General features: G+C 38.7%; 1 protein-coding gene across 1 annotated transcript in view; it reads right to left on the bottom strand.

Annotated features, from left to right (window-relative positions):
• The window catches only part of LOC126377450 (uncharacterized), a 44,321-nt gene extending 32,762 nt beyond the window's left edge, over positions 1–11,559 (bottom strand). Inside the window, exons 1-2 of the mRNA XM_050025185.1 lie at positions 11,541–11,559; positions 9,975–10,351 (exon numbers count right to left, since the gene is read on the bottom strand). Coding sequence (XP_049881142.1) covers positions 9,975–10,351; positions 11,541–11,559 — 396 coding nt within the window. The remainder of the gene's footprint in view (positions 1–9,974; positions 10,352–11,540) is intronic.
• Positions 11,560–11,775: the final 216 nt, after the last annotated feature.

Below are 11,775 nucleotides of genomic sequence, written 5' to 3'. Positions count from 1 at the left end.
ACGAAAAGAACGTCGGTTGTAAAAGATTTCGTAACTAGCTATTGCCGTGACTTCGTCTGCGTGGACTACGATCATCGCGGCAAGTAGGTCTTCTGTCATGTGGGTCCAACAGCTTATACAGGGTGTTAGTGACATCGTAACGAAAACTTTGAGGGATGATTCAGGCCATGATTCTGAGTTGATATCAAGTGGAATTTTCCGTCGCAAAAGTATGGAACGGAAAATAATATAAAAAAGGTCTAAAATTTTCAAGACTTCTCCGACAGGAAATTCCACTTGATATCGACTCAGAATCATGGCCTGAATCATCCCCTTCAGTATTCGTTACAGTGTCACTAACACCCATACCTACTTGTATGGCTACTGTATGTACTTGTATGGGGTGTAAGTGACATCGTAACGAATACTGAGAGGGATGATTCGGCTGATTATTCTGAGTTAATATCAAGTGGAATTTTCCATCGCAAAAGTATAGAATTGAAAATAATTTTAAAAAACTAAAAAAATAACATGAATTTTGCGACGGAAAATTCCACTTGATATTAACTCAGAATCATGGTCTGAATCATCCCTCTGAGTATTCGTTAGGATGTCACTAACACCCTGTATACCTTCCGAAGCACGGATCACCTTACTTTCGGACAATCGGGTGATGTCCTAAACAAACCAAGGATCACAAAGTTATTTTTCCCCATAAGGATTAGAACCCCATACCCCACGTGAGCCCAACGTTATATATCAACCACTGGACCACGGGGGACGTTGGCAAGTAGGTGCAAGGAAAATACTAAGGCCATCTCCGAAAAGCACACTTAGTCCTGTTCAATCAATCAATCAGTAATACTTTATTGCACAACAACATATACAAAGGACATAAACATACGAATAAAACATAAGCACTATATGCGGCCTTATTGCTAAACAGCAATTTCTGCCAGACAACCTTAGGGTGAAAGAAGATTATTCATTGGAGCACGGGCTGGTGCAATAAACAAATGATACCAACATTACTAAAAAAGAATAATAAATAATAGTTCTGTCAAAAATTTTCGGAAAATGCCTGACTACGTTATCACGCGTTCTCCGAAAAGGGCTCCAAAAAGGGAGTCATTAAAATCCGTAGACGTTTTTCATGACATGGCTTCAAATATATTGAAATCTACCTATCCCTACCTAACAAACTTTTTATAACTTTACCCCTTTTTGTTTTTTTTTTTAATTTTTATCATCAGTCTTCGTTTTTCAATGAGACGATAAAGTTTGTGCATCAAGCTGTATTGTTAAAAAATAGATATCACTTGGTTTCCAGGATTTGTGCCCGCTTAATCCCAGTAGGCTCGCCCCCTATTAGGTATATGAGACTTAGGTTATATAATCACCTTATAGTGAAAACCACGTAAGCGTTTTTGTTTATTGTTTTATTTATTTATTGCTTCATGTACATAATTATACAAGATGTTATAATGATTTATGATTAATGAGGTAAGTACATGACCCTGGAAGGGTGTTGCAAAATTTGAGCGGACTGCGTGATGGTCATAATAAATAAAACATAAATAAAAACATTAAATATAGATATCATAAAGTAGTGGTATTGGATCATGCTATATATCATATTTGTGATTTTATTAAAAGAATTTTATTTGATCATGCTTTAATAATAATATGTTATATTATAAGTGGGATCATATTTTATTTTTATTATTTTGTTTATTTTATTATTTTATTATTGTCTCGTTTTCGTCATTTTATTCATAAAATTGTTATTTTGTTATTTTATATTTCATACATGTTATAATTTTTTATCATTTATAAATTCATTTATCGTATAGTACCCTTTTACACACAAATAGTCTTTTAGGTTTTTGTTAAATGTTTGTGATTCCATATTATTTCTTAAGTGCTTTGGCAATGCATTGTATATGTTTATAGCTCGGTAGTAAGGACTAGTTTTGAACAATTCCATCTTTGGTGCAGGGGTCTGTAGGAGGTCTTTTGAAATATCACATGATTATGCGATTTTCTTTTATTTAATTTCAATTTGGGTAAAATTGAGACTGCAAAGTTTTGTTTCAAAAAGGCGTTTACGCGGTTTTTACTATAGGGGCGATACACTATATACTTCTGCGTACCCCTCCGGGGATACAGGCGTGATGTTATGTTGAAACCTCCGCTCTCGTGGCCGCACACAGCAATTGTTAAGCAACACGTCCTCCTCACCTTGAGATCGGGTGACTTTGATAGATCACTTCACAATTAGAAGAGAATTACCAACCTTTGATGAAAGCTCACGCAGTGACTTATCCAGTGACGTGCGGTCATCTTCGGCTTGTGATTATTCCAATTATACCGGCTGTTAGTGACTCTGAACGAACGATTCAGTGAGGAGCTCGGTGGCGCAGCGGTAAACGCGCTCGGTCTGCAAGGTTTTTCGTGCAGCTTCTTTTCCCCGGCTATACAGGTTGTGAGAAGCTGCAGTAGTTTTAGGCGGATGAGACGTTCGTTATGTAAAAATTGACGATTCAAAGTGTAACTATGTTACCTACTGAATAAAGATATTTTTGAATTTTGAATTTGAATTTGAATTGTTGAAGTTAAGCAACATTCGCAAAGGCCGGTCATAGGATGGGTGACCACAAAAGAAAAGGTTTTCATCTCGAGCTCCTCCGTGCTTCGGAAGGCACGTTAAGCCGTTGGTCCCGGCTGCATTAGCAGTCGTTAATAACCACCAATCCGCACTGGGCCCGCGTGGTGGTTTAAGGCCCGATCTCCCTATCCATCCATAGGGAAGGCCTGTCCCCCAGCAGTTGGGACGTTAATGGACTGATGATGATAGTGACATCGTAACGAATACTGAGGAGAATGATTCAGACCATGATTCTGAGTTGATATCAAGTGGAATTTTCCGTCGCAAAATTAATGTTTTTTTAGTTTTTTAAATTATTTCCAATTCTATACATTTGCGACGGAAAATTCCACTTGACATTAACACAGAATAATGAGCTGAATCATCCCTCTCAGTATTCGTTACGATTTCACTTCCACCCCGTACAGTTGTCCGGAAAAGTAAGATGATTCCGTGCTTCGGAAGACACGCTAAGCCGTTGTTCCCGGGCTACTAGCCCAAACACCTCCACCAACCCGCAGTGGAGCAGCGTGGTGGGGTATGCTCCATACCCCCTCCGGTTGATTGAGGGGAGGCCTGTGCCCAGCAGTGGGACGTGTATAGGCTGTCTATGTCATGTATGTTGTGGTGTGAACATGAATTAGTACCAATGTCAATATACTTAACGTGAACACACGTAAAGTGTATACAAAAACGTAGTAAAACTGTACATAACATTGTTCATTTACATAATGCTCAAATATTGTTTTAACTACGACCATGGTTGTATTATGGTGTTGATGGCGATTCCCCGTGGCGATGGCGTTTTGTCGTAAAACCGACAGAGGGATTGTGTCCTCTAACATGATGGACTAATGTTATGGGCGATAGGCTGATCCCTTATCACCATAAGGTTCATCATATCCAGCTTACGACATCGTATCAACAGTGGCTGCAAGTTGTCTTTGATTACTTGTGGCTCTGCCCACCCCATTAGGGATTACGGGCGTGAGTTTATGTATGTATGTATCTATGGCGATTCCCCGAACGTCGTTTCCTGCTACGGTGAGTCGTTTCACGGCGAGTGGATTGTCCAGCCAAGTAGTTACCTTAATGCCATCATCATCATCACCAGCCCATTAACGTCCCCACTGCTGGGGCACGGGCCTTCTCTATGGATGGATAGGGAGATCGGGCCTTAAACCACCACGCGGGCCCAGTGCGGATTGGTGGTTATTAACGACTGCTAATGCAGCCGGGACCAACGGCTTAACGTGCCTTCCGAAGCACGGAGGAGCTCGAGATGATTTTTTTTGTGGTCACCCATCCTATGACCGGCCTTTGCGAAAGTTGCTTAACTTCAACAATCGCAGACCGACCGCGTTTACCGCTGCGCCACCGAGCTCCTTAACCTAAACCAATGCCTAAATACCTTAATAATACCTTAATGCCATTTGCGGCAAAAGAATCAAAAAGCAAAAGTACAGTTACAGCCCAGCGAAATTATGAACCATTAGTTGTCAACATAAAATTTATGTTTTTGTAGGTGTTTTCGGTCTATGACAGAAATGACATGTAACCAGGAGGTCATAAGTGCAACCAGTTAATTTATTACTTTGCAAGAAAGTAATTTGATTTTGCACCTTATTATAGTACAATAAGTCACGTCACATTTTCACAGGGTCCGCTTACCTAACCTGAAGATTTGACAGGTCCGGTTTTTTACAGAAGCAACTGCATGTCTGACCTTCCAACCCGCGAAGGGGAAACCAGCCTAATACAGGTTAGGTCACATACCTCCTAAACCAAAAATATCTATATTCTGCAGGTAACATAACACTTTGAATCGTCATTCTAATAAGGGCTTTATGTGTAGCCATAACACCAAAGTTCTCATTGAAACATTAAACAATTTCATGGCATTTTTGCAATATTTAACAAAATAAAGCTATGTATCTTTAGACATGGCTCATAAAGTACTTATAGATTCACAATATATAAAAACCTAGATCTCACACATAACAAAAGGATTTGTAAATGTCAAAATAAATTGATCATCTTTAGAATTTGGCAACTGAATAGAATTGTAAATTGCTACCATTTTAATTTTTTATTGTAGCAATGTTTCAAAACTAATTGATACTTAGACGATATTTCATACGTCTATAACGTAATATGGGAGTAACAATTATTTAAATTAACATAAAAAAGAAATTAAAGTACCTACTTTAATTACGACAGATCTCTGTCATTTTATGTAGTATTTGGTAACCAATAGGCAGTTAACTGTATGTTTGCGCAATTGTAAATTAAAATTAAATATGTTTAATCTTCTATCGCGTGGGTTGTGAGGAGGATTACCAACCCCATCAACCCTGGTGTCCGGGTTATCATTAAGCCGCCATAGGACCCTGATATAGACTCTTGTAACGACTACGTACTTACATCCTTTTAAAAGCAATCTTTTTAAAAGTAGTATGTTATAAATGATATCAGATCGTCGCTTCGTCATATCATAAAGGCGACTGTGGTCCAGTGGTTGAGCATTGGGCTCACGATCCGAAGGGATCCATCCGGGACATATCACAAAAATCACTCTGTGATCCATAGTTTCGTTAGGACATTACAGGCTGATCACCTGATTGTCCGAAAGTTAGATGATCCGTGCTTAGGAAGGCACGTTAAGCCGTTGGTCCCGATTACTACTTACTGATGTAAGTAGTCGTTACATGGGCCACGTCAGGGGCCTTTGGCAGCTCAATAATAACCCTGATACCAGGGTTGATGAGGCTGGTATTCCAGCTCACAATCCACACGTTAAGAAGAAGATTATAATAATGCTTGAGAACGACACATCATTTATTTCACATACATACAACAAACAGAGCGGGTAACTAATAGTATCTGTTATAATATGCATAGAGCTGTAATTACCACCAGATAGAATCTGTATACGTATCTAAATGACCGGCCATTACGCATATCAAGCTTTAGGGTCCCCACACACATAGAATAAGGAATAATACTACGTATACAACGGCAACTTTCCGCTCCCCCATAGCTGTTGAGCTAAGTTTACCTCACCCCCTCTCGGTCTTACTTTAGTCTTCAATCGTATGGCGTAAGACGTCACACACACAGATGCGCGTGTACGATAACGTCAGTGTGTTGTGTCTGTGTAAAATGAGGTTTTTTGTATGAAGTGTCTGTGTTGCTCTGTGTTGTGTTGTTATTTTCCAGGTTCAATCTTTACCATTGGACTATCCACCGATTATTTTAATTTAACCGATCAAAATTATATATATACCTTAAGAAAGATAACAAATTTTACTTTCTCTTTCTAACATGAATTGATAAAGTCGAATTCTTTTTAGACGATGCTCTGGGCACCCTTATAAGCAGTTGCCCTCTTCTATCGTGTGGGTTGTATGGTTGATTAGGGTGAATATCAAAATGGTGACGTTTGGTGACGAACTTTCATATTATTTTTTCATGAAAAATTGGGTTCCGACATGAAAAAGGATAGTTCTAGCTACGAGGTAACTTGTTCCTTGTTCAATTTTTCACGAAAAAATAATACGATGGTTCGCCACCAAACTTGGCACATTTTGATATTCACCCATTACCAACCTTATCAACCGTGGTGTCAGAGTTATTATTGAGCCGCCAAAGGCCCCTGACATGGCTCATGTAACGACTACTTACATCAGTAAGTAGTAACCGGGACCAACGGCTTAACGTGACTTCCGAAGCACGGATCGTCTTACTTTCGGATAGTGATCAGCATGTAATGTCTTAACCAAACTAGGGATTGTTAAGTGATTTTTGTGATATGTCCCCTCCGGGATTCGAACCCAGTAAACAGAACGCGTTCTATATTTTTCTCTCGGAATTATTTCTAGAAACCTTTCAAACGAAAATGCTCTAAGTCGAATATTAGTGTATTACATTCCTTAGAGATTTCGAGGTCAATAAAATTCTTCGTAACGTTTTTGAAAGCAAAAATACAATACATCAGTTATTAGGTTATTATATAAGTGGTTCATTCATCATTATTTAACTATTGCAATAACTATTGGGTTATTCCGCTTTTGAATTGTGTCATCTTTTGACCGAGCGTAATCTGATGAATTCAATAGGTTGAATAACAGCCTCTGTGGTCCAGTGGGTGAGCGTTGGGCTCTCGATCCGGTCCCGGGTTCGAATCCCGGTAGGAAAATATCACAAAAATAACGTAACAACCCCTAGTTTGGTTAAGACATTAAAGGCTAATCACCTGATTGTCCAAAAAGTAAGATGATCTTCGGAAGGTACGTTAAGCCGTTGGTCCCGGTTACTGATGTAAGTAAGTAGTCGTTACATGAGCCATGTCAGGGGCCTTTGGCGGTTCAATAGTAACCCTGACACCAGGGTTGATGAGGTTGGGAATTCACCTCACAACCCTCACGATTGAAGAAGAATGTACTTAGAAAAGTGAGGAGCTCGGTGGCGTAACGGTAAACGCGCTCGGTCTGCGATTGTTGAAGTTAAGCAACTTTCGCAAAGGCCGGTCATAGGATGGGTGACCACAAAAAAATAAAAGTTTTCATCTCGAGCTCCTCCGTGCTTCGGAAGGCACGTTAAGCCGTTGGTCCCGGCTGCGTTAGCAACCAATCCGCAATGGGCCCGCGTGGTGGTTTCAGGCCCGATCTCCCTATCCATCCATAGGGAAGGCCCGTGCCCCAGCAGTGGAGACGTTAATGGGCTGGTGATGATGATAGTGATGAGGTTGAATCAGAATCAGAATCATTTATTCAACGTATTAATCATGGATAAACTTGTTGAAGATCAATTTAACCTTTTGAATTTCGGTTAATAAGCCTAACTACCCAAAGAATTAAACACACCAAAAAGATTTCAATCATTTAAAAAACAAATATTTATTAAAAATAATTACTCTCGCTTGTATGTGAACCGGCTTTTTGGCGGGAAACGGGAACGGGACAGTTGCTTTCTTCATTGAATAATCTAAATAATTAATACGAAGTGGTGTTTTGTGGTTAATGATCGCATTAAATTAGTCGGAAGACATTCGCGAGTGTTATTATATCGGAGTATTCAATAAACAAAGTGGTCAATGTGAGGAAGACCGTCTGGGCTAAAAGACCGTCTATTGCCAATAACTTCTAAATACGTCTCTGTCTATAAAACAGTCCCTAAAGAGCCAGTCCGAACTAAAAACCGTAGACGGCGCTAGTATGATTAGTATGGACAATATCGGTCCTGCAATTTTTTTTACCATTTCGCGCTTCAGAATGCAGTAGCCAGTGGCGGATTTTTGATCAAAAAAAGTGGCAAATCGGAGGATTTTCAGAAGTTTTTCTGATCACTTAGGTTATTTATTGATCCATTAATATATTCGTTAAACAGAATGCAGGAATATAGCTTTTATTTAGAATTTATACCCATGTGAAATTTTAAAGTAGAAAATATAATAGTTGGGAAGACCGTCTATATTAAGAGAGGGAAGTCCGTCATATGCCGATCTTGCCTCAATCCAGACATTGTCAACTATTACAGCAGAGCGTATTTTATGCAAGACTAGTGAGATAGCATTTTGTGTCCCATTCTGTTAATATTTTGTGTTTGTGTGTGTTCACATTATAAATCTTACTGACTTATACCTAATATTAAGTAATATGTGTACGTCACATAGTCTACCACCAGACAATCAAGACGCTTTTTAGTGACACCTCATTTGTTTAACTCTGATAAGTGCTTCAGGGGTTGGGAGGGAACAAACGTGTATACACACATACATACATACATAGCGCATAACCCTCTCTTTGCTTCACCGCAGTCGGGTAAACAATATGACGAAATGTTTACAACCACTGTCACCAAAGATATGCCGGTCTTGCCTTGTTTTACAAAATAATCATTTATCTGTGTAATGAAAGCCTTATTCATAAATCGGTAAAGTACGTATCAGAGAGGGCAGCAGTAACTGTCAGTACTATTCAGAGGCAGAGGACAGGAGTCCTAGTATGGCTTTGTAATAGACTACTCTGGGCGCCATCCCACTCGCGTCAGACAGAGTACTGCGGGGCGGAAGGCAAGAGGGAAACCACTGCCCTATTTTTCCCTAAAAAGTAGCATGGAGAGTATTCGGAAAATGCTACACCGACAAGAGCGTGGCTCTTAAATTGATGATGATGATGACGTATCAGAATGGCATTGCTGGTTCACCGCCTAAAAGTATTTTCATACGTCTAGGCCTACGATTTCTTACTAATAATGCGTTTTTTCTTTTGTGGACGGACTTGCCTCACACTGCATTGGAAGACCGTCTACTTGGCATATTTTAAAAAAACGATTGTATATCAAAAGATTACGGCGCTTTCTCTTATATTTAGACTTATAAACATAGCCAAGTAAATTATCTATCATACCCGATCATATAACTTGATCTACAAATGATATCTTCTTCAATAAACTTAGTCAAACTCAAATTTTAGAACAGTATGCCGGTCTTCCCCACATTGACTTATCTGCCTATTTTCGGTTCGTGGCAGGAAGCCGCTTCATAACTCGAAAGTTTATGCGGACTTTTGAGTTAATTCGGTTGGGGTTCGGAGAAGGAGTCTACTCCGAAGGTGGGGGCTTAGGTTTCATCATCATCACCTTTCATCATTTTATTAATCATCAAGAAAAAAAATACGTAAGACATGGCTGTATGGGCATAGTTCCCTTTGCCTTACCCTTCGGGGAAAACCAAAAAAAAATTGTATGTGAACCCCGAACGATGGTATTGACTTTTGTCATAGACAAACTGAATTTAATGAGGCACTTTCCAATCAGCGTTCCCCAAAAACACGACAGATGGCGTTGTTAAGATTTTTCTTTTCATGTATAACAGCTATATGCATCTTTTATCTTTGTTTTTTGGGTATAAATGATGACCCTTTTTATTACACCAAGGTGCAATTCCAACTTCCACCCATTGTTATTCTGATCAAAGAGCATACTCCGCCACGCTGCTCCACTGCGGGTTGGTGGAGATGTCTTACGGCCCAGTGTGGAGGCGGTTATGTGCAATTGCGTTCCCGTATCCCCGCCACACGGCAACAAGGAGGAACACCGTTGGGTTTTAGTGGGTATACCGGGTGGCGACACCCGGGGAGTCCCACATAACCACGTCGTCCATTTCCCAACGTTTAAAAAAAATGTCTTACGTTACGGCTAATAGTTAGTACCTAATAAAGAATATAATATCACTAATTCGGGTAAGCAGGTGATTCAAACTTGCTAAGTCCTTACCAAACAAAGGTCATCCACAAAAATGACAAATTTAAACTAATATGTAAGTATGAATGAGAACAGTACTCACCAGTGGTACGTATCCTTTCTCCTCTTCGTACGTCATTATTTCTACGTCTATCGATTTGCTCGTAGTCAGTTTAGTGTCATCTACTAAATCGTTCACGATCTTTATAGTGTTAGGACTTGTTGATGTACTTGAAGTAATATCGTCTAGTAGATCGATCCAATAGTCGTAGTAAAAACGGCGAGGCGCAGCCACTGGTTCAGTATTATCCTCAAGCAGAATTATATCTTCCATTTTAATTTCCTTCTTTCTTCTCATATCTTTGAAGAATTCGTCATAACCTTCAGTGAATTCTTCATAGTCGCTCGTAGTATCTGAATAGTCAGAAGTAGTATAGATTTCTGTTGTAAAATCTATTTCAATAACAGTTAGGTTCAGTTCTGATATAGTTGGTATACGTTTTATAGTTATATTTGCATTTACATAATTGTACACATCAGGCCAGTAACGTGAGCTATACAGAATAACCGAAATCATATATAACATCACGAATAGTATTAATAAAATTAATAAACGAATTATTAGTTTCAATAAATGTGTGTTTACTTTCATTTTGGCTTTTGTGCTTTTTATTTTTTATAGGTACGTCACTGGCTGTTTGAATTTGTTCTTTATTTTTAAAAACTGTTCACTTGTTTTTATTTTGATTTATTTTTACAATGTAATGTTTGAATACGATACGTCATTTGTTTATTATTTTATGAATGTATGTAAATTTTAAAGTTGTTCTATTTTTGAAACTTGATTTGCAATAAAACCGTGATGTAAAATGACACGAACTAGATGTGTCTCTTGTAAAATCGGAATCAATACTGCGGATGACATAATCTGTTTATTGTCGAAGGTTTGTATAGGAGCATTAGTATCCAAATAAGTGCGCAAGCGCGCAAAAGATTTACTACTAAACAATAGGTCATGATGCAGACCATTTTCGTATGGAACGCGCATTGTTTCGTGCGATCGCAAGCAAATTCTGAATTATCGTAATAACATTTTATATTTGAATGAATCATTTAGGTACCAAAAGTAGTTTCCTGAGTTCCTTGTTGTAGTTGTATCCACGGCTGGCATGACATCGTCGTGGAAATAGATAGTTTGAAACTAGAGAAGAACATAAGATCGTTTTTATCCCAGAAATTGATCCCTAAGGGGATGGGAAAACATGCCGCGCGCGGTAACCGGAGTCTACATGGACGACATCGCGAGCAAAAAGCTGTATTTCTCACACCGAAATGTATGAAATACTCATTCTAAGTACATCATCGTCAAAAAGGAGTCGAAAAGAAATTTATCCCAAAAAAAAAGTATTTTTACTCATGGTTTTATTTTATCCTACCTGAAAAAGCGAGCTGGAGAACATTACTCTGAATGGAACATCCCGGTCGTTTGTCGAAATACAACCAAGACATGACACGACATAAACTTAATTAACGCCTGCAGCAATTGCTGTAGCAAAAGCATCGCGACAACGAATTGCTCGTTTATAACCCACAGGCGCTACTTACAATGGAAATTGTAGGAAAAAAATATTATTACTATGACCTTCATTTGTTTTACTTCTGTACTCACTCTTTTTAGTTACCGACATGTTCACTTATTATATAAATATACATACATAAACTCACGTCTATTTCCCACCGGGGTAAGCAGGAATAATGGAATTCCATTTGCTTCGATCCTGATTCCTGACACACTTTTCACTAAAACTCTCTTCACTTTATTTAGTGCTGAAGTGAAGTTCAAATGTGGATGGATAATTTGATAAATACATATTTTATGTCCTTTTTGTTATGATGGACAATGA

The sequence above is a fragment of the Pectinophora gossypiella genome, chromosome 23 (assembly GCF_024362695.1).
Source record: "Pectinophora gossypiella chromosome 23, ilPecGoss1.1, whole genome shotgun sequence".
Classification (NCBI taxonomy): domain Eukaryota; kingdom Metazoa; phylum Arthropoda; class Insecta; order Lepidoptera; family Gelechiidae; genus Pectinophora; species Pectinophora gossypiella.
This window is presented reverse-complemented; position numbering and strand designations above follow the sequence as displayed.